General features: G+C 37.1%; 1 protein-coding gene across 4 annotated transcripts; it reads left to right on the top strand.

The window, feature by feature from the left end:
- Positions 1–616: 616 nt before the first annotated feature.
- On the top strand, positions 617–11322 carry LOC113275175 (protein SUPPRESSOR OF QUENCHING 1, chloroplastic-like). 4 transcript variants are annotated; one of them, XM_026524621.1, is made up of 31 exons: positions 617–1281; positions 1383–1483; positions 1619–1675; positions 1753–1847; positions 2293–2392; positions 2614–2672; positions 2845–2975; positions 3407–3527; positions 4023–4110; positions 4282–4360; positions 4721–4781; positions 4892–4967; positions 5233–5343; positions 5432–5527; positions 5781–5903; positions 5985–6182; positions 6504–6608; positions 6757–6821; positions 6921–7014; positions 7279–7436; positions 7620–7669; positions 7755–7876; positions 7974–8081; positions 8385–8477; positions 8570–8606; positions 8752–8999; positions 9130–9279; positions 9470–9968; positions 10042–10239; positions 10365–10504; positions 10992–11322. In XM_026524621.1, exons 1-28 carry the CDS (start codon positions 900–902, stop codon positions 9632–9634), a joined length of 3273 nt encoding a protein of 1090 aa, XP_026380406.1. In that variant the 5' UTR covers positions 617–899; the 3' UTR covers positions 9635–9968; positions 10042–10239; positions 10365–10504; positions 10992–11322. The 4 variants fall into 4 exon arrangements, with proteins under 4 accessions (XP_026380406.1, XP_026380404.1, XP_026380405.1 ...); XM_026524619.1 differs by having other exon boundaries at positions 9470–9942; positions 10037–10239; XM_026524620.1 differs by having other exon boundaries at positions 9470–9942.
- Positions 11323–23947: the final 12625 nt, after the last annotated feature.

The following is a 23947-nucleotide window of genomic DNA, read 5'->3' on the forward strand; positions in this document are numbered from 1 at the left end:
CCTGATGATTCAACTCTCGCTGCTTCATTCGAAGTCATCAACAGCAACATTTCGCCTAATGAATCTGCAGAATCAGAAGCTATTTCATCACATTCAAAGAAGAAGACAGAGAACATGGACGCGGAGGAGATGATGATGGTAGATCTTCTCAAGCGATCTGGGATTGACTTGACTCGGCTGAAATCGTTACTGAAGATCGGTGGCACAAATCTCAATGATGACCTTTCTGAGTTTATGTGTGTGAAGGCTCGAGTTGGAATTTTCTATTTCGCTACATGGATCGGTGTCGCTTTGATCATTTTGCTCTCCAAGTCAAGCTCATCTGGAGTATCGATATCCCTCACTCCTCCGCCAACTTGATTTGATCATCTTCATCACATTTTGTACGGTTAGATTTGATCATCTTTAGATCTTTTTACTTCTGATTGTATTGGTGATGAACAATAAATTAGCTGATGATGATGATGATGTAACCGGATTTACTGAGGAACTCTTACTGTTACTTTTACTATTACTATTGGTAAATAAATAGATTCAGATATTCACTGAGAAAATTCTGTGATTTTATTTTCTTGATAATTTAGAGATTGATTAGCCATTTTATGAGATGCTTCTCCCGCAAATCTCTAGAAACCTTACCATCCAATGGTCAGTAAGTGGATAATGTGGAAAATTTGATTGGTTAGCAGAGAACTGGTCACTATCTGTGAATTGAATTTGCTGTGCTGTTGTGTTATACTGGTATAAATTACTCTATTGAAGATGCAAGGGGCAAAGCCTCACTTCAATTGTATGTCTAGATTGGAGATTTAAGAGGGTGTTTTAGTCAGAGGTGTATAAATGTCTATATAAAAGTGTATCAAAACTTTCCCCGCCACAAACAGGTAATTTTGTTAGATATGGCGTTACGATTGTTGATGCCATCGCTTACCAAGAAAGCTTCAATTCCTGTTTGTTATCCATGTTTCTCGAAGTTAAATTCGTTATCCTTCTTTAGTTCTGAGTCGAGTTTGATTCATCAATTGCGAAGAGAAAGTTTAGTGAGTTCTCGCCAATGTAGAAAGCATATTAGGAAGAGTATTACTACATCTTGTTTGAAACTAGAAGAGCAAAATGTTAGTGAAACTGAAAATAAGTGGGGGAAAGTATCGGCTGTGTTGTTCGATATGGATGGTGTTCTTTGTGATAGTGAAGAACCATCTCGAATGGCTGGGGTTGATTTGTTTGCGGAGATGGGAGTGGAAGTTACAGCTGAAGATTTTGCACCTTTTACTGGAACTGGTAAATTTCTGCATACACAATAATTTCATTAAGATTTTCTTTGTGTCATTGGCTGCAAATGATAATTTGTTATATTGTGTTTTGTTGTTGTGGACTATCAGGGGAGGCAAATTTTCTAGGAGGTGTTGCTTCTCTGAAGGGAGTTGAGGGATTTGATACTGAGGTGGCAAAGAAGCGTTTTTTTGAAATATATCTTAGTAAGGTAATTGATGTATCATCTCTCCAGAACTCATTTAAAATGGCAAAGGAAAAAATATTTGAGTGTTGTATCAGTCTATCAGATCATTTTGGTATTGGAATTGCTGTTAATATTATGAATATTCAAAATTTCCTGCAGTTTACAAAACCAGACTCTGGAATAGGATTTCCTGGTGCTCTTGAACTCATCACAGAGGTAAGATATGATGAAAGTGGTTCATCTCTCGTATTTTTTGCTTTCCCAATAGGTGACTTATAGTTTCTATGCTTCAGTGTAAAAAAAATGGTCTGAAAGTAGCCGTTGCTTCCAGTGCTGATCGGATCAAGGTTGACGCAAATTTAGCAGCTGCTGGTTTACCTTTATCAATGTAAGCCAATATAACTTTTCAGCTGAAGTTTATACATCCATGGCAAAACAAAGTTGCATTGCCAGGTTCCCTCCTTTAGCGGTCATCAATGTCGTGGCCTATTGAGTACTTACCATCTCAATTTGTGCAGTGATCTGTAGTTCATACATGAATGATTATTTCAGCCCCTGATTTCTAAAATTAGAAACATAAAACGTTGTAATCTCCCTTATGTTGCCCGTGCTCATTCTTGTTCTTCAAGTCTCCGACTCTGTTAACATAAAATGAAACAAAAAAAAAGTGGTCCTCACATATTTAATTTGTCATGTAAGCCTAAGCAGCTCAGTGATATCAAGGATGCTTATGGTGATTTTGCCTGAATCCTTTTCCAATGATTTGAGCGATACGCTGCTTTTTAACTTACCCTCATCGACCTTTGCTTGATGTGACTATGCTTTTGTTCCAGGTTTGATGCAATTGTATCAGCAGATGCGTTTGAAAATTTGAAACCTGCGCCAGATATTTTTTTAGCTGCGTCAAAATACTTGAATGTGCCCCTTTCTGAGGTATACCAACTAACAGACTTTCCAGAGGGCTATTGGATATTATCATTGTAGATTGTAGAAAGGTCACTAATGTTTGTAGAGTTTAGCATCCTTTCGTATGTGATATTCTACCACATCCTCATGGTCTTGCATCATGCCCAAAATTGAGGGTTTCCACTCTCTATTTGATGATTTTTGCTTAATTTTCTTTTGCACCGTCTTACTTCCTCCCTGCTTTCCAGTGTATTGTCATTGAGGATGCACTAGCTGGAGTTCAAGCTGCAAAAGCTGCACATATGAGGTGAGTCTCCTCGGATACCTTTTTTACATACATATTGAAAACTTACTCACACAGGGTTCTGTTTATACTTAAAGGCTAAAGCATTCTCTTGAAGACTGGACACTTACTTTGTACTTGTCCTGGTTCTTTTGCAAAAATAAAAATCCATTACATGTTTTCCATTTTCATGTAGATGTATAGCTGTGACAACATCATTACCAGAAGAAACTCTGAAACAAGCTGGCCCAGCTCTTATCAAGAAGGAGATCCAAAATATCTCAATTCAAGACATTCTTGGTGGTGGTGGTGTTTCTGGTTGTGATAGTATGTAATGGGCATATTGCGTAGTTTATTTAGTTTGAATACCCTGTTGCATCCATCAATAGTGGCATGCTGGAAGATACATTTTGCAGTAATTTCAAAGAACTATTAATGGATAATGGTTTATCGTGTTGTGGAAGTAAATATTTCTTTTCAAGGAAGTGGTTACTGGTTTATATTTTGATTGTTTTGTGTCCTTCTGAGTTCTGCCATTTTAGTGTTACTCTTTAGCTGGTTCACTTGTATACAAGTTTAACAATGTTTCATGTGTCACAATGAGATCCAATAAAGAGACAAAAGACTGCAAATGCAGCTTTAGATTGCTGTGTTGTCTGCCAATACTAGTGTCATTGCTAATTATAATCTGTTGGTGCAGTGATTAAAATTAGTTACATTTTGTTCTCTTTGAAGTCTAACAAAGAAAATGGTTGCAGATGATGCTCAGTATGTTTCTTCTGTGGTTCAAACTTCCGGGGAGATGTTTCAAGATAACATAGAAGGTGTTTCATCCACGAATACACAATCTAGCAAGGAGGAAATCCTTGCTGCTGGAGGGTAAGATGGATTCAACCTTGTAACTTTCGGTGAATTGGCAGTTATAATAAGTCATACAAAAGGTGCTTAGTTGTTTAATTCATTTCTACAAATATGCTTTGATTTATACGAAGTTTCTCCTAGTTGGCCTAGCAAACACAATGAAGAACCAAGTAGTTCGTCTGCCTCTCTTAGTTTTTTAGGAGTTGAAACTGGTAGATAATTGAAGACGACCAATAAGTTAACTTTTAGAGGTTTTAGTATTACAATTTTTTCAGTAGTTGAATCTTCAAGGATGGTAACACTCTTATCACACTGACTTCAACTAAGACAGTGCTTTAAGCAGGTACCCCTCATTTTAACAACTAGTATTAGCTAAGCTGAAACGAAGTCAAATATTTCAAAATTCTGAACCAGTGTTGTCATTGTTTTCTGTCTGAAGTAATACCTGACCTGTGAGAAATTTATATGGGTCAATAAACTAACATTAAGGATGCAGAACTTACCTACTGACAGGTTTCAGGGTTCTCGACGAAATATCTTGAAATATGCAAGTTTGGGTATTGCTCTGTCTTGTGTCGCTTTCGCAGTCAGCAATTGGAAGGTATAGCCTAATCAATTAGATAAACACAGTGAAAGTTCTATGTTGGTTTTATGTTTAATTTAGTCTCGTAAGTCTCATCAGTGCACTTTTTGGATATAGAAGAAGGATTACCTTTCTACTGTATCTCTGAATGTAGCATTGTCTAAATTTGCAAGCATTTTGGATGTTCAGGCAATGCAGTATACGTCTCCAAAAGCTATTCAGAACTTGTTGTTTGGGGTCAGCCGTCCTACTTTTGGACAGAATGAAGGTATAAGAAAGTTTTATGTCTGTCTAATTTTACTCCAATACTATTGCTTTGAGATGTGGGTTGGTTGGAAAGGGATGAGAGTTCTTATCTTTTGGATACTCCTGCATGAACTCTTTGGAGAGTTCTTATGCTCAAGCAAACTCTTGAAGAAAAGTGCATTTTGAGTTTTTACTTTTGTTCTGTTTTCTAGATCTGTGGATTCCTTTTGATGATAATGTTACTATGTTAGACTACAGAGCTGTGTGACATGGTCGTCAGTACTGTAATTGATTAGAAATTCATGTATCTTACTGGTTACTTATACTTTTCTACTCCGAATAACTCATGGTAAACCAATTCTACCTACTATACTATCTACAGGACAAGCACAATCCGCAAGAGTCCAACAATTTGTGAATTACATAGCAGATGTGGAGGCCAGGTATGTTACATAAGTGGAAAATTTGTTTTTTTGGCTTGACGTAATCTTGAATTCAATCAACTAAGGATTTTAGCTGTATGATTCTGATTTTCTTATATCTGCTATGCAAGGGGGTCTGCTCAAATTGTGCCTGAGTTTCCATCTAGACTTGATTGGATTAATACAGCTCCACTTCAGTTGCGCAAGGTAAAATGTTTATGCACTATGGAAGAATAAATATAACATCCCGTATATAACCATATTGCTTCATATTCTGAGATTCATGGAAGAAGTCTGCAATTATTAAGAAAGTATTCCATAATCATGTAATATGTGGTTGTTTCAATCTTGCATTTAATGCACTCTGCATGAGTTTAGTATCGTATAAGCACTTCAACTACAACCAGATACTAACACTGATAATCTTACTGTGAATTGTGGCTAAAAGTTCAAAGCTTTCTGTTCTGGACAGGATTTGAAAGGAAAGGTTGTGTTGTTGGACTTTTGGACCTATTGCTGTATAAACTGTATGCATGTGCTTCCAGACCTAGATTATTTGGAGAAAAAGTATAAGGATCAGCCAGTGAGTCTCTCTTTCTTTCTCATGATTTACTACTTAATGGCTCCAGAACTTCTTTCGAGGTGTTGGGTTTCATCTTCTTTTTCTGCAGTTCACTGTCGTTGGGGTGCATTCAGCTAAATTTGACAACGAGAAGGATCTAGAAGCTATTCGGAATGCGGTGTTACGCTATGACATCACTCACCCAGTATGTTAACCATCTGACCGTTCTCTACATATGTTTGGTGCTTTTATCCGATTGATTCTGCTTAAATTGACGCACTTAACAGTCTGAATGACTTTGAAATTCTTGACTTCTTAATTAATTGCTTCCACGGCTGAACTTCTGAGACCAATATCCTGAGACCATAGGTGACAGCTTTCTTATATTTCAATATCGCGTCTTGTTCATTTCCTGGAGTTATGCATTACTAATCTTATTCTCAAATTAATCACTGTAGGTTGTGAACGATGGAGATATGTATTTATGGAGAGAATTAGGTGTAAGTTCATGGCCCACTTTTGCTATCGTTAGTCCCAGTGGTAAGCTCTTAGCACAAATAGCAGGCGAAGGTCGTCGTAAGGTATTGATGTCTTCCTTTATCTGTTATCTATCTGCTGAAGTTGCTTCATAATTCTAAAATACACATGATACTATGCTTTAGGATCTTGATGACTTAGTGGAGGCGGCTCTTTTGTTTTACGGTGAGAAAGAGATCTTAGACAGCACTCCTCTTCCTCTGACATTGGAGAAGGACAATGATCCACGTTTATTGACGTCTCCACTAAAGTTTCCTGGCAAGCTGGCAGTTGATCTTTTAAACAATAAGTTATTTATTGCAGACAGTAACCATAACCGCATTGTAAGTTCTCTCGGTTTTAATGTATAATCAATTCCTAGAACCATAACTGCATTGTAAGCCCTCTTGGTTTCAATGTTTAATTAATCAATTCCTTGACAAGCAGTGTCATACTCCTGGTGAAATATTTTTTCTATGGGGCTGGTCCACATAATAAGTATAACATGGGAAACCCACAGTACTCTTGAGCTTATAACTTAATCTGAGCATTATAACATCTTTATTGTGCCTGTGATGGATTGTGGATAGAGATGCATTTGATTTTAGCAGGTGAACTTTTGTTTGAAACATATCTTAGTGGTATCTTGTTTTTCCTGAATTCAGGTTGTAACAGACCTAGAGGGTAATTTTGTTGTTCAAATTGGAAGTACGGGCGAGGAGGGTCTACAGGATGGTACTTTCGATACTGCCACTTTCAACCGTCCTCAGGTAACTAATGAATCTGTTAATTGTAATCAATGCAAATTATTATTTTAGACATGCATACATTTTGCAAAATACCCTCTCATGTTCTTCTGGTAAGCGTCATGTCGAATACATACCTCCAAGCCTAACAATTATGGTTTTTTAATTGCAGGGACTGGCATACAACCCAAGGAAAAATTGTCTATATGTCGCCGACACTGAAAATCATGCCCTGAGGTACTACAAGAATGGGAGCTATATTTACTTGTTGTCTCTTGATGTTTCATTCATAAGATTTTCTTATTTGTATTTACTGGATATTTTTTGTTCACGTAGGGAGATAGATTTTGTAAATGAGCTGGTGAAGACTCTTGCTGGAAATGGAACCAAAGGTTCCGACTATAAGGGAGGGCGAAAAGGGACCACTCAGGCAAGTGTCGACATGTACATTATTTGAGGCGCATTTATTTTCTGTTTTTCTAGGAACCTGTCTGTTTATACGCTATACATTTCGGTCGAGTCCCATTGCTCGTGCATCCGACATCATTCATTAGTACACTCAATTTTCATCTACAGATTTTTTTTCCTTAATTGACCACTAAACAGCAGACCTTTATTATTTACTTACTTAAATACACTGTTCTAGAAGGATGATGTTTAATTTGGTTGGTCACTGTTTCTTTTTTTTCTTCAGCTCCTCAATTCCCCATGGGATGTTTGCTTTGAGTCCACCAGTGAGATGGTTTACATTGCATTGGCTGGTCAGCATCAAATCTGGGAGCATAATACTTCAGATGGAGTTACTAGAGCTTTTAGTGGTGATGGTTATGAAAGAAATTTGAATGGTCCAAAGTAATATAGCACATTTACTCTATCTTTCTCTCATATTATTGTTATTGTGATTGCTGGTTTGGATTCCTATTCTCACGGTTTCCTCACTCCAGAAGTCCTCTTTTGTGGTAACTGTATTGCTTAATGTTCGTCATACATTACTGACCATTTCTCCTTTTTTTGTTTGTTTTTGTTTTGAGCTAGCTCTTCGAGCTCGTCATTTGCACAACCTTCTGGAATTTCACTATACCCTGGTAATATGTAGATTTTTTCAGTTTTTTGCTTTCTTGACATTTGCTATTACAATCAAATTCAGGCTCTTATCTCATTTGTCTGCAGGTAAGATGGAGATTTATGTTGCGGATAGTGAAAGTAGTTCAGTCAGGGTACTTGACCTGAAAACAGGAGGAACAAAACTGCTAGCTGGAGGTGATCCAGTTTTCTCAGACAATTTATTTAAGGTACCTTGATTTTAGCCAGTGTGGTCTTTGTTTTCTTACCAGGGTTTTGTGAGGTTTATCTAACTCGAGAAATTTTCAACTGTACACATCTGTGCAGTTTGGCGATCATGATGGAGTGGGTTCTGATGTACTACTCCAGCACCCGTTGGGTGTCTTATGTGCAAAAGATGGTCAAGTTTATGTGGCAGATTCTTATAATCACAAGGTAGACATTGGTTAGGAACTGTAAACATTGTACAAATATTAAAAGTAGCAAATGCGTTCATGAAGAGTCGAATATTATGTGTTAACTTTATTGGGAAACTGCTCTAGAGTTCGTTTATCTATTTGAATACTAGAGGGTTATGGTGCTTGATCCTCTCATACAACTTCGACCACTATCCATGGCATTATTAGCCTCTCATTTAGTTGGCAGTCACGCCAATAGGTGTCTTTTACTTAGCACTGATATTCTCATGAACATTGAATAATGGGTGTATTCAATTTTAAATTATCTTCAAAATGGCAGATCAAGAGACTAGACCCAACGAGTAAGAGAGTGGTCACATTGGCGGGGACTGGACGTGCTGGTTTTAAGGATGGATCTGCTCTATCAGCACAGGTTGGAAACTATCTGGTCTCTTATGTTATTTGTTGTTGATTCTCAATTTCATGCTTATATTGGTTAACATGTGCATGATTTGGTTTATGCAGCTTTCAGAGCCGGCAGGACTTGTTGATGCAGGAAACGGTAATAGGAATGACCCATAACGCATAGTAGAATATTGTTTCTAACAAATCCCTCGTCTTTCACACCTTAATCACCCTCTCATTTTTCACACCTTAATCACCGGTAAAAAAATGGCTTTAAGAACTCGTTGCATAATATCTTGCAGGAAGACTTCTGATTGCTGACACAAACAATAGTGAGATCAGATACATAGATTTGAACGACCAGGACCCCAAACTCCTTACTTTAGAGCTAAAAGGAGTTCAGCCTCCCACAAAAAAACCCAGGTCCTTGAAACGCCTTAGAAGGCGGTCTTCAGATGACACGAAGAGTATTACGGTCGACGGAGGTTCTTCAGCAGAAGGCAATTTGTATCTTAAACTATCAGTACCTGAAGGATATCATTTTTCTAAGGTCCCTCCTCTTACTGTATATGTTCATTATTTATTCTTTCTAATGCATGATTTAACCATAGGCTACATTAGCTTCGTTAACAGGTTCACCTTGCTCATCAATTTTTGTTTATGAATCTTCTCATCTGCAGGAAGCACGTAGCAAATTCACTGTTGAACTCGAGCCAGAAAACTCAGTAGTTATTGAACCCTTGGATGGGACTCTTAGTCCAGACGGGTCAGCATCACTTCATTTTAAGAGACCGTCAACTTCCCCTGCCGTGGGAAGAATATACTGCAAGGTATGGTTCTCAATAGAAGCTCTATTCAGTGTGCCATATCATAACAAGGGAAAAGGGATGTCCACATTACGTACACCACCAGCAAAACATACTTATTTTTTCCTTGTGCATTACATCATAGTCTCATAAATGAATTAGTCAGCTTGACCGACAGGAAATGTCCAAGGATTGTGACTTATGAGTTTTGCAGGTTTACTACTGCAAGGAAGATGAGGTTTGCCTGTATCAATCTGTGGCTTTTGAAGTACCCTTCCGCGAGGAAGTTCCGAATTCAGCTACTGCAGAAATTATACTTCCATTTATGGTTCAGCCCAGAATCCCTGGAGGTGGCTTGGAACTACCTGCTGCCCGTTAAAAGAAGTCGTAATGTACATATACTGTAGCATATATCTGCATAAGAAAACCACATGTCATTATAGACCACCCAGATATTTTTCCCCAAGTTACAAGCAATTGCATTTTATGTTACCTATGCGGAACGACTGTTGTTTAAAATCTGTACTTTTCACCAACTTGAACTGCTAGAATTTATCTACTCAATTTTCAAATGTATTTTTAGATTCAATATATGGTTTGACTCTGGATCATGCTATAGTTCGATTAGCAGTTGTACATGAGGGCCATGTTGGATGTCAAGCCAAGCTTCAGAATCCAATGTGCAATGTAGGTCTTACATTTAGATTAGAATGGTGCGTATAATCTTCTCAAGAATAATCGTTGCGATTTTTTTGTATCTTCATTTTTTGGAAATGGGTAGTGCAGCGCAGGGACTCCAACTACTTGCCTGAAGTATGAAAGTCAGTACGAGAGTTATCTCCTAGCCAACATTTCGATGCATCGTACAATCTGCACGTTCTACGCATCACCCACATTTTGCTATGTTGAGGCCATGATCGTTGGAGTTTGTTTTTGTACAGGCAAGAAAGTGTAAAATCTGAATTGGATACGTTCCCATAAACGGTACTCTTACTTACACAGATATCAACCTTTCCTTTATTTTTTAAAAAATCACTAATAAGTTCGTACTAGCATGTGCATAGCCGATGAAGTTTGATTTCTTTTTTCTTTTTTCCTTTGTCCATCAGGTGGTGGTGGATGATGATGGAATAAAGATGCAAATTTTCAGATTTAGAGGTACCAAAACATGTGCAATCACAAATTCAAATTTAGAGAGACCAAAACATGTGCAATCACGTGTACTCGATCGTTTTCAACGCATTCAACAGTAAGTGGTTCTACTCAATAATTCATTCATGTTTATATATTTATGTTATTAGTGTTGTTTGTTTATTGTGCACATGAGAAAACAGCTTAACCCACCATGAAAATCAAACAGACATTACTTCAAAAGAAAAAAAGAAAATTAGAAAACAAATTCATGTGTAGTTTAACCCTTATCCCGATGGATGGTGGCGAATTTCGAACTCAGGCTCAGGCATCCGGTACCATCACCTTACTACTATGCTACAGTGATAGGTGCAAATTCTAGTGTGATGATATAGATAACAATTTGTTTTGTTACAAGGAATGACTGGAAAAAAATCAGTGGAGAGTAAGAATGGAGCTAAAATGCTGTTTCTTGGACCACTTGGTACACTGAAAATGCTAAGAGTCTTTAATGGCAAAGTGATTAGCTTCCTATGTAGCATATGTTGTAAGATTTCGTTTATGCACTTGCTTCCTGCAAACCCTAAAAATATCCATGGCTTTAGGTGGAGTAAAAAGTTATTTCCAATGGTGAAAACTGAAAAGTGAACTCTGCATGAAGCGCCAAGAGCTGGAACCGGTTAGTCACCAGAGGATATTTTGTGGTTGCATACAAATGTCCATAGTGTATTACAATTCTGTACAACCAAATCTCTGAACCTGATGTCTATTACAATTCCAACAAGTCTGTCTGGAATCTGCCTGGTTGGTGAAATCTAATTACACCACTATTTGGTTTTCTGGTTTTTTCAACATCCTATGGTAAAAAGACTTTGAGTAAATGGTACTACCTTTGTACTAGTTTTGTAATTTTTAATGTAGAACAGTTTAGAGTCAGAGTAAATTTACTTTCACTTCATTCTTTGTCGGTGAAAACACTGACAGGTAAAACTAGGGATGCACAACGGGTAGGGTGGGTAGGATATGGCATATACCCGCCACCCTATCCGTTTACCGGCGGTTAAGAAAATCTTTATTCGCCACCCTACCCGCCAAATAATGGATAGGGTAGGATACGGTTAAAAAACTGGCGGGTAGGGTAGGGTAGGGTTGGCGGGTAGGAGTAGGGTATGTGCACTTCTAGGTAGGGTGGGTAGGATATGGCCTATACCCGCCACCCTACCCGTTTACTGGCGGTTAAGAAAATCTTTACCCGCCACCCTACCGGCCAAATAGTGGATAGGATAGGATACGGTTAAAAAACTGACGGGTAGAGTAAGGTTGGCTGGTATGGATAGGATATGTGCATTCCTAGATAAAACAGTGGTAAGTAGCAGTCAAATGAATGAATTCCAACTACCCAAAAGGAGAACGCATTTTTAACAGTCTCAACACTGTCTTGTCAAAATGAAGCATAAGTACAAGATTTTTGTTTTTTTACTACTCATAAATAGTAATTAAAATGAACAATGAATTAAGAAAAGAAACTTCTAATTTACTTTAATAAACCATGAGTGTCTTAACAAACCCATGTTAGTTAGAGGCTTAGAGCAATGTACCAAGACGATTTAGATAGAAATGGACAAGTGGTTTATATTTTATTTATACTAGGCACTTAAAATATCGTTCTTATAAAAGTTGTCACTAAAAGTGGGGGAGTTAAAGAAAGAATCATCTGAATTTTGAATAGACAATTAAAAGAATAAGTAATTGAGTTGTTGAATGGAGAGTAAACAAAGGAAAAAAATCTCACTAGTAAGTTGGTTGAAAATCCGAGTTGTATCATTTCAAAACTTGTTGATTTCTTTCCACAGTAGTTCACTTGCATTCTCTTTTGTTGGTTTGTAGGAAGTTTGATTCTAACAAGTTTTTTTTAGACTCAGTGTCTCAAATTACAGATATCTAATAATTGTACCATTCTATCGTAAAATCATCGAGAGCATTAAGCATACAAACTGCACAATACTTAATAAGTGGCAATCTTTGGCGATTCTATCTGTGGGTTTTTCAGCTCGGCATGTGATGCAATCTTCGTACATTTGTTGCTATGGACATTGGCATGTCGCTTGCCTCTTTTGATGATGGAGTAAAAGCTATATACAGTATCAGGTTTATGTTGCATGTGAGCTACAGTATAAAGTTGTATGATTATTTGAACACAAGTAGTGGTGGTGGGTGCCCATCTGCACTGTTTATGTTTTTTGGGATTAAAATGCTAATCATGATTGACTTATACATGCTTACAGCTGATGATGAAATTTTAGGTCTGATTCTGTGCTATTTAAGACTGTCCCACATTAGGAGGCAGCAGCAGCCGCAACATGCAATATTTTACAATCTCATTTCGAAAATTGATTTCATATCTTCTTACTTACTTACCTCAGTTTACATTTCAAACAAACTATCTGAAACAATTAGCACCATTTAAAATCCTAGTTTAATTAGGGCCATAACTTCCAATTGGGGTCATGGAATTTTATTTGTCTCCCAAATTTTTCAGGGGTGTAAAAATCGGAAAATGAATATACTATTTTATCCTTGATTAATATTATTTTTTCAAGTAACGACCCTTCACCGATATTAACGACAGTTAGGATCGTCATATACATCATGATCAAAACAATAACGACTCTAAATTGTCATACACTAACGACTCTTTTTAGAGATTAACGACAGTCTATAACGACATTTCTAAAACATTAACGAATGTTTAAGTCGTCAAATGCGTAACCAAAACAGTAACGACCCTTCCAAAGGGTCGTCAGGGAATTGATCATTTTTATGACGACCCAAAACTGTCGTCCATTTCCACCATTAATGAATCTTCGACAGTTAAGAGTCGTCACTTAAACAGTCTAAACATTAACGACTGTTGAGGGTCGTCAATGAAATTTTTTAATACGTTGACGATTTTTCATACTATCTGGGCAAAAAAAAAAATTTAGACTAAAAATTGCAGACAGACAAAAGATCTGGAAAAAAAATTAAACTCTAACTAAGTAAGATTATCACTAATTAATTAAGATTATCACTAATTAATTAAATTTTAACACTAATCATTTAGGGGCATTAGCCATTTAAAAAATATTTTTATAAGAGGTGACCCAAATTAGGTTCTGGTGACCTTTTTTGTCCTCTAGTGCATGGCCCCCAATTAATTCCGATGGCCCCCAATTAAACTAGGTTTAAAATCTCTCATTATCTTTTTCAATTCTTACTGTTTAACAGTAGCATTTAGTTGCTACACTTGGGGCAGCTACACTTTTGGGTGATCGGTGAAACTCTTGACAATGTCACTGTAGTACAATGATATCTGCATGATCAAACCTATGACCGGAGTATAAAACTTGGCTATACATACGTTTTAACAATATGTTCATTTCTCAGAGTTCCAATCTTTTTAGGAAAATCACTGCCCGAGCATGATAAAACCTTCTCTTTCTTTTTTTTCAAAAATGAAACCTGTGAATTACGCATCTTAGCAATTTTTTTTTTCTTTTTTTTTCTTTTTACTTTTCGAAGTAATCAAGACCGAGCACTATGATGCTTAGCTATAGCTTAAATGTAGCGAAAGACAATCACTATGGAGTTTTTCTTGGCTTTAATGTGGCGAACTCTCTTAACTTAGCTAAAGAATGGAACGAGATCTACTTCACTTTTAAGATAAGCGATGCCGAAACCGGGTTTCCGTCTACGAAAACTGAGTTTTCTTTTTTTTTCCCACACGGAAACTCGGTTTTCATGGGTTTTTGGACGGATTACTGAGTTTCCGATCTTTCAGTTTAACCTGTCACTCATGCTATTTCTCCTTTTAACTCTTTTGCTCACCAAAATTCCTTTTTTTTAACCTATCATATCTCCATTTTTTAAAAATACGTTTTTATCTATAATAGATATTTATCTAAATCCGTCTAAATAAAATTTGGAATAAAAAAAACAGAAATTGAGATTCCGTATGGCACTGTTGGAGTGGAAACCCATGTTTCGTCTCATTAGAATAAGCTATGCGCAACTCCCATAACGAGGTGCAGCTGAACTCTCATTCCCCTCAGCTACGGTTAAGCTATAGCCAACTGAAACACTCACCATAATGCGTGCGGCGTGCCTGACCTAACAATAGGTCGGAGGAATTAAACCCAAACTAAAATAGTATATGACTCAGACATCATTATGAATTGGATCAACAAATGCTATCTACTTATTCTTGCCAAAGAGAAATGTCCAAGAACTTTAAAATTAAGACAAGTTAACAACTATTAAACCACATGTGTTCGGATGAATTCTTCCCCTTTAGTTTCCCTTTGGTGCATAGCATCCTCTCCCATTAATCATTACAGGAACAAAGCAGCGGATATAAGAAAAAAGAGATGAATTTTTTTTCTTCAAAAGGTGTACTACAAGACCTATAGCTTCACCAATTAATGAAAGCTAAAACACTAGGATTATGAATGCTGGCCAATCGAATTCGACTACGTTCGACGGATAAAAACCTCATAAAATTAAATTTCAGGAAAGAAAATGAAATGAAAAGAAAAGAAAAGAAAAAGGGAAGATTAATTAAACAAAATGGATATTTTGCCTTGCAAGACACGATAAGGTGGGTGACCCTATTACGGTTCCCTAATCTAATTTTGTCTCCTTTAACTTCTTGTTAAATGAAGCTTTCTTTTTTGAAGCAATTGATTATGAAGTTGATAAACAATGGTCGTTTCATTAAGACACCTACTTCCCTCCCACCCACGCTCAAGTTATTCAACTCCTAAACAATATCTCAATGTCTATTGGCCGGTTGATCACCTTCTAATCTTCACCAAGGGATCATGCAACTCGTTTTCTCATACTTTAAAACTAGCTTGGAGGAGTCTAAGAGCTATTTCCTAGAAATTTAACATGTCAACGGCCTTGTGTATTCAAGACAAATCGTAGACTAGCCTAGCTGGGAATATATAGGGCTCCTTCGCCGTCAAGGTTACAAAACGAAAAAATAAAATAGTAAGACGGCAAACAGTTCATCGTACAGTGTTCTCTTTCACATGAGGCAGAGGCCGATGGGGCGTTGGAATTTCGGGGGAGTCACTCCTGCCTTAGAGCAAGAATTATCGAGGTTGAAAGTCTCTTTCAAAATGAAAGACTTGATCAAATTTGGTATTATGGGTAGAGGGAAGCCCCTTTCACCCCAAACACAATCACCTTTTCTTTCTGTTGAAGGTCTTAGTGAAAGTCTTCACTACGCGACATTGTTTGACTTATGAAACTAAAATGGGAAAAGCCTTCTGAAACTAAAATGAAAAGAAAAAAAAACAGTTTGACTTATGAAATTAAAAGAACGGTATACAGTTTACCTTATGTAATTAAAATCAGTATGCGTTATGAAACTAAAATGAAAAACAAAAGGCAAACAGTTTCCTTACGAAACTAAAATGATAAGAAGAAAAAAGGCAAATAGTTAGCCATTTAGTTTATTATCCTTCTGTCCTACTGTGGATTTTACACTCCTTCGGTTAGACTCTCTTTCATTTCAAGAGGGATAGATTCTAAAATAACCTGGCTAAATTGGGGTCTATAGTGATTATTTGGGGCCTATGAATTACTTCAACCAACCTAAAGAGAAGGAGGGGTGTCTAAATGATGGTAAAAATACTAAATTAACGTTTAAAGAAACCTTAATGATTCTAATACAAATACAAATACAAAATCATAATCACTTAATTAACAATTACAAAAATCATTAATCAAAACTCAATTTTTTTTCAGTATCCATCAAAATCAAAACTAAAACCTAATCAATCACAAACAACAATTGAAATCTAATTTTTTTTTTGGGTTTTGAAAAAAAAACCAAAAAAAAACAATTCAAGTGATTGAGTTAAATCCCTTTAATCCATTCCTTCTAAGAGGTACTCTACAATGATTTACCCCTAAATCTTTGAAATTCACTCATCAAATTTTCCAGAAAATCAACCCAGAATCGGTTTATGTATGCACTCGATTAGTCCGATTGTTGTAGATGTTTCAGGCAATCGGTTTTTATTGTGCACCTACATAACCCGATTATGGGTTGATGTGATGAACATCAACCATAATCGGTTTACACTAATGCAGACATCAACCGTTTCTAGGTTCAAGTTTGGATTTGTAGAGAAATTAAGAATCTGATTATCAATGCATCTATATAATCCGATTGTGACTGTTAGCGGCTATTTTTTTTTAAATTATAGCCATTGGTACTTTGTGTATATAAACAAGATAGCCTATTCTCTATCAAACACTCCCTTATTCAAATAAATCTTTCTCCATTGTTACTTTTTGTTCATTTGAAGATGTTAAGTCCATCATCATCAACTACCAATTCAATCGAACACATACTTAGAAGATGCAAGCGAACAACCAAATCAATTGCGGCAATGGAAAAGAGATACGCAAAAGAAGCGAACAAACAACTACAAAAGCAACTTCGTCTTCATCACCTAACAAATATATTAATGTAATGGATGAAGTGTTAAGCAAACAAATAACTACAAAAGAAACCATATCATCGTCATTGGCTGTGATAAAATATGAAGAGAAACTCAAGGAAAAGAAACGAGGTCAAGAGCAATTCCAACTAAGGGAAAGAATGAAGGATGTTGAGGAAGATACCGAATGGGTTAAAAAATATTACATAGTCAAGGATCTTCCCAAAGAACATCAAGATGAGAGTATATGGCTTCAAGTTGGTTGGGATCCTTTCGTTAAACAAACGAGCAAGGAACCACGCTATAATTATGAACCAGACCACATTTGTTCAAGGACGAATCATGTTAGGAAATTATGCATCAAGTACAACGAGATTCTCGCTAGACAAAAAGGAGACAGGTTCGCGGCACTGGATGAATATACCTCTCGGAGAGGAGAGCGATTTTATCATTTGGAAGCGACATTGATAGTTGAAGCTCACACTAAGAATAGAACCGTGCTAGTTTCAATTTTAAGAGTTTAAGAAAAGTGGAAATGGTCCACAATCAGATCATGTTAGACCATATGTAATCCGATTATTGAGTTAAAAATTGTATGTTCTTCTGTAACTTTTTTTTCCCAAAATCAGATTATATTATCGTCCACAAAGACCGATTCCGAAAGAATCCTTGACAAGTTTTGTTCAGAATCGGTTTGTAATAGTTCCTGCGTAAACCGATTCTTCTTTGAATTCAGAATCGGTTTATAACAGTTGCAGTATAAACCGATTCTGTAAAAGCTGCAGCAAACTACCTCTAAAATCGGACTTTAAAAACGTATTAGAAGACCGATTATGTTACAAATTTCATGAGTCCAACGTATCCAAAAAAGACAAATCACTTTCATTCATTAAGCTTGGTTCGGTTTGCAACATACAATATACGAAAGCGGAAAAATATAAGCATCCGATAGTTCAAGTTCTTAACAAAAATAAAATACTCACTCCAGCACTTGATACCCTCCACTTGATCTGGCTCGACTAACTCTTCCCAATGCCTGATGTTGGGCTCGTATTTTTCTAGCAATTTTTTGGTGAGCTATGAGTCATTGTAACCTACACAACGGTGGTAATGGACAATCTTCACGTAGCCTGAGACCGATATAATGTATGTTGTTAGGGTGGAACAAAGCAATTCTCCGATCCTTAAGCGATTCATCCCAAATGGTGTACTTGGGGGTGTATGTATAATATGTTCCTGACCAAATAAATGAACAACGTAAATCCACGTTTCCACCAGAAGATGACCACATAGAGGCATGCTCATCTAATACTCTGGGGTAATTGGTCCACTCCCCTTTGGCCCTTGGACACTAGCAACCATTTCATTAAATCTCACTTCTTTATCCTTTCTTGATCATTCCTTCATCATCGAAATGTAAAAATCCTTGTCTTCTTGTAGGTGTAAGGCCATCGTCTTTCTAAAATATTGACATTGGGTTAGGTTCTCATCGTCCACCAAAATTATATGACCTATTTGTTCCGACGCGACGTGGTAACCACAATTCTCATCCGCATCCACATCGTCGGTAGATAACACATAGGGCTTAATGAATTCAGGAAGTTTAGAATAATAATCCTCGAATATGGTGTAACACGTTCTATGGGGTCTACCTCGTTCATCCCTAGGCGTGCTTCCATCACCAAGAGAGATCCTTAGAGACACCGTAGAACCTATTTGTCTTGCGTGTACCTTCCATGCATGTATCCTTCATACTCGTGTTGTACTCGCTTGACTCTCTTGAGAAGGAACGATTAGATTGTTTGTCTCATCGTTTTTTGTTGGCGCTTGACTTTCTTGAGAAGGATCGATTGGATCCACATGTTGTGAATGAGCGGTTGGATCATTTTAAAGGACCATATGTGCGCTACTTGTCCCGCTTTCTCCCTTCTTTGGTCGACCCCTTTTCCTATTAGCCGGTGCCTCTTCATGCTCAATTTTTGAAGGAACGTTTGGAACATTTTTCTTGGCTTGTGCTCTACTTGTCTCGCTTTCCCCCTTCTTTGGTCGACCCCTTTTCTTTGGAACCTGCGCCTCTTCATATTTAGCGTCTTCATACTCATGTTGAGAAAAGTTTCTTTTATGACTCAATAACGTGTTTGTTCTGGTACTCATTGCAACCGTAAACTCTTTCCTTTCTTCCTTCCTATCCATGTTGGTAGGTGGTCTACCCATCGGCGGTAACACCGTTGGTTCTCCGACCGGTAACATATGGGGGTTAGCGACTATTTTTAAGTCGTACATCAATACTTTTCGTCCCAACCATCCTTCTTTGAGAATTTCTCGGTGATTTCTCTTCCAATATCCGTGTTCACAAAGGATTCGAGTGGTTCTTCGGTTGGGGGTGGTTTGAAAGTTAGTTGCTTCCAAAATGGGTCAATGATTTCAAAAGGAATTCCTTGTTGGTACGTCGCAATCATGTGACGACATGGAAATCCCAAGGCCGTCATCGTCATACATGAACATACAATTCTCTTTCTCCCCATCTCGTTTTCCACATAATATTTGTAATCCTTCATCACAGAAATGATTGCCCAGTGAGACACCCTATAATTTAAACGTCTAATCAACCAATGGTAATCCTTGTATCTTGTGATGATTTTCATCCTACTCTCTTCCATTTACGCGGTTATCTTGATGATATCATCCTTGGTGTATTCATGGATGGCTTGTTGTACCTTAACAATACTATTTTGTCTCCCTCGAAGAAAGCTCTTCAAACGTCCATGAGATCCTTCCGCGATATTTGTCGCCTCATTCTTGTAATGCATGTGTTGGTAGGTGCAAGCGTAGACAAATTTTTCCTTGTACGGATCCAACAATTCCTTCAAGCAATAAACCACACATTTCTCGTAATCCTTCTTCCATAGCCCAATAATTTCTCCAAATAGGATTCGAACTCGGCCACGGACATTGAGTGTACCATTAAATCCCAATGATGTTGAAAAGCCTTCCATAGTAACCCATTCGCTTCATACTCTAATTTGCTTTTCTTCTTGTCCTCCTCTCGTTGTTCCGGTGTTAGTTTTTGAAGACGCTCATCTTCGTCCTTTTCACGAGCGGTACCTTTTTGTGGCTTTGGATTTTGGATATGACCCCTATAATTACTTCTAATATTGCATTGTATGTGCCAAAGAAAATGCTTAGCGTCCGGAAAAATCACTCTGATGGTATTCATTAGTGCTTGGTCCTTATTTGTTACTATGATCCTCAGAGTTTGATCGCCACAATATATCTCCTTCAAGGTCTATAGAATCCAAGTAAAACTCACATCATTCTCCCGATCCATAAACCCTCATACTACCGTGAAAATTTGCTTGTCGGAAGTATGGCAAGCAATGTTTAACAATGGCATGTTGTACTTGTTGGTCTTGTACGTACAATCTATTAACAAAATTTGATAGAAGCATTGGGCCAACTTGATCATCTCCAGATGCGCCAAGAAAATACGAGTCACTGTGCCTTCCAATACCTTCTTCCTCATTGTGTATCAGTGTTGATCGGCTAACCACTGAGATTGTTCCATAACCGCTCTACCATCCCATTCCCTCTTCCTAAAGGCTGCTTTTGCCGTGTAAATTTGCCTCAAAGTGGACAAGTTATTCTTATCATCCTCCTTAATCTTCCTAAGGATGTCACTTGATTTACACGCTTTCATCGACCTTACCGTTTTCAATTGATGTGGTTTCAACCCACAAACGACCGCGTGTCTAATAAGAGATTCCGGATCATCATGATTATGACAACCATTCATCACTTTATAGAGATTGTATACCTTACCACTGGGTCCATTGGGTCTATTAACCATAATCTGAAACGGGCAATCATACTTCTTTGATTTAGTAATGTATTCCCTTGTCGTATTCTTCATGTACGGTTTGTCCTTTGCCCAGTGACTTTCTTGCGTTCCACCTCTCTCACAAACAAGTTCCAAACTATCTTTAGTTGAAAGAAGGCCTAAAACTAACACGCATCTAATCTCTATGCCCTTGTCTATGAACCTTTGCTTTGCATCGTTTCTTTCTTTCCATTCCAAATCGGTGAAATAGTGGGCAGAGGTATCAGGACCCAGCAGAGATACGGGTTTGGGTTGATCTTCGTCAAACGCCGCAACAATCTACAACATATATCGACAAGTTAAGGATTTAGAATCGGTTTATGTGTCACAGTCGATACACCCGATTGTCAGGAATCGGATTATATGTGCCAATATAAAGTCTGATTAAGGACTTGACTAATTCTGAGAAAAAATTTCAAAGTTCACAATCGGTTCACGTTACATAACATGTAATCCGATTTTGAACCTCATTTCTCCTGGAACTTTTCGTCTTCACAATCGGATTACATATGCACGTAAATGAACTGATTGTAAACTTCGTGTATTTTACGTGATTATCAAGTGAAGGAATCGGATTATGCACATCACCAACAAAAACCGATTTTGGTCACGTACTCATCGCGCCAGAAATTTACTACAATCGGATTATATGATGATGAACAACAACCGATTGTTGTACCCAATTTGGGGATTTTACCCAGAATCAGTTTATGTGGTGATATCGAATAAACCGATTCTGGGGATTTTTTTTTGAAAAGTTTTCCCTTTTTGGGCGACCTAGACTTGCAAATACATGTTTGTGGATCATTACAACTCATACCTGTCTATTTGAAGCATTATCACCTTCTTCTTCCCGGAGAAATTGTTCTTGTGCTTGAATAATATCCTCAAGCATTATTTGGTTGACATTCTCTTCTTCATTCAACAAATTATCCAATTCTGTAGGATCGCAGTCATGATTATCTGATGCACCCACTTCTTCATCACTACTAGAGTCTTCATCGTCACTATAAAGTTTCATTTCTGCTAAGAAAAGCACAAACCCTAGTTTTTTCTTTTTTCCCTCTACTTCTTCTTTCCCTCCAAACCTTAAAAGAGGAAATGAATTTCTACTCTAATCCTAATACTATAATCAAACTCAAACACTAATTAGTTTAACTAATACTAACTTGATTAATCATCACTAGTGAATAAGGGCATATTAGACATTAACATAGATAGGAGGATAAGGGGTTTCTAGATATTACTTCTTAATGACCCTTTTTGTTTTTTAGTCATAGGCCCCAAATAATCTCTATAGACTCCAATTTAGCCAGGTAAAATAATCTATCACATAATCCTTGTTATTAGTAGCCAATTTTTGGCCAAACTAGTTCACGAGAAGGAGCTGTAGCCTTTGGCCCCCTGCCCTTACAATTGCATTAGTTGCGTAATAATAGTTCAGTGTCTTTGGACAGAGAATCTACAATGATGGAGTTTTACCAATTAATATGTACTTTATGTTGTTTGTTGTTTTCAACATCTCGACTTTATTTGTTGTTTGTGGCATTTTGGTTAGGGGTGGTGGTGGTAGGGTAGAAAATGTGTAGTTTAACTATCAACAACAACACATGATTGTTATGAATGTGAAAGTCTGCATCAAACCCTTTTAGTCTTAATGGAATGATAACAATGCAAACCTACTTCGTTGCATCATTTCACACCAGGGTCTTTTAATTGGAGTACAATTTTGACCCAACCATTTCAAACCCAATGTTCTCGAAGCCAAAACGTACCATTTTAAAAGTCATTTAGAGGTTTGGGTTTATCATCAAAAAGTCAAACGAGGGAATGTAACATAACAATAGTAATTCTAGACAAACGAGGAGTGCTACGGATCTGCTATTAGGAGAATTGTGGTGTGCTAATATAAGTAATTTGCCCTTGTTATAAGAACAACTTGCCAAAATATTTTGGTTTCGGGGCATTGACTAGAAAAAAAAAATCATTTGGAAACGACGAGGAAAAATATTTTGTATGCGGATGATACTGTTACGTTGCTGTCGGATAACCTGGTTACTGATTTTGGATTCTGGTTACGGCGGATTCTAATTACAAGAAGATTCTGGTTACTTATGAAAATCATTGTGTGTCACGTCCTGTATGTTACTTGTAACTTCTAGGGTTAGTCCCTGGTTTATTTATTAAAAAAAATACGAGGAAAAATAAATCAAGGGTGTTGCTAGACCAAACACTAACCCGATGAACGAAATTAAAGAAATCATTTACTTTTCGGTAAAATAGGAATTAAGATGTGCTAAAAATATGTTTATTATACGTTCCTCTTTTTGTATTTAATTTCGTGGGACATAGATTTTTTTTAGATAACTGAGGATTTTATTACTTAAATTTTATCAGGATCAGAAAACCTGTCTAACAATGAATTCATATGCAAAAAATTACAACTAAATTCTTCAAGGATTGACTTATTCTTCCTAACAGACTTAGAGATGGAGTCAGCTAACTGAATAGCATTTCTCCTTACATGACTGACTTTAGCAAATTTAAAAGAACCTAAAAGAGTTTTAATATCTCTCAGAATTTTCTTGTTTCCCCATCGTAGAGACAGTGAGGTATTATTAATAGCATTAAACCACTACTTCCACATCAACAATAATATGAATGTTGTCCGGCTCCATAGCTTGTACCCATCGCAGGCCTTCCAATATTGCCATGCATTCTCCAGCTTCCGTGTCAACTACTCCAGCTGCATAGGTTCCATTAAACCCTGTGCATTCTCCCGAAACATTGTATAAAACAACACCAGCACCACACTCATGAGTATCACAATCATAAGAAGCATCTGTAAAAATCTTAAAAGGCACTAATGTAGTGTGAGTGACTATTATGCACGTGATCATGAGAGTACTTATCATGTGATGCAAACACGGAATCAGAAGTAGCAGTATCAACTATTCTATCATGCGCAGAATTATTAAAGCTCATGAATTGATATTGGATTCTAGTAGAAGTGTTAATGGGGTTTAAGGTTTTATCCTGGAAGACACAATCACATCACTCCTTCCAAATAATCTGGCAACCAACCATAATTAATTCACACCATTTCTGCAGATCATCCACTCCTATATTTTGCACATCTTGGAACCAAAAGATTATCCATTCTTGAACTGAATGACAATTAACTGAAACT

Source organism: Papaver somniferum, chromosome 4 (assembly GCF_003573695.1).
Source record: "Papaver somniferum cultivar HN1 chromosome 4, ASM357369v1, whole genome shotgun sequence".
Taxonomy (NCBI): domain Eukaryota; kingdom Viridiplantae; phylum Streptophyta; class Magnoliopsida; order Ranunculales; family Papaveraceae; genus Papaver; species Papaver somniferum.

What these genes read in the sequence shown, in the direction of transcription:
- LOC113275175 (XM_026524618.1), top strand. Translation starts at nt 900, where the DNA reads ATGGCGTTACGATTGTTGATGCCATCGCTTACCAAGAAAGCTTCAATT. An exon ending in CAGGCGAAGGTCGTCGTAAG is followed by an intron (nt 5,904 to 5,984) that starts GTATTGATGTCT and finishes ACTATGCTTTAG; the next exon opens with GATCTTGATGACTTAGTGGA. An exon ending in ACTGAAAATCATGCCCTGAG is followed by an intron (nt 6,822 to 6,920) that starts GTACTACAAGAA and finishes TTGTTCACGTAG; the next exon opens with GGAGATAGATTTTGTAAATG.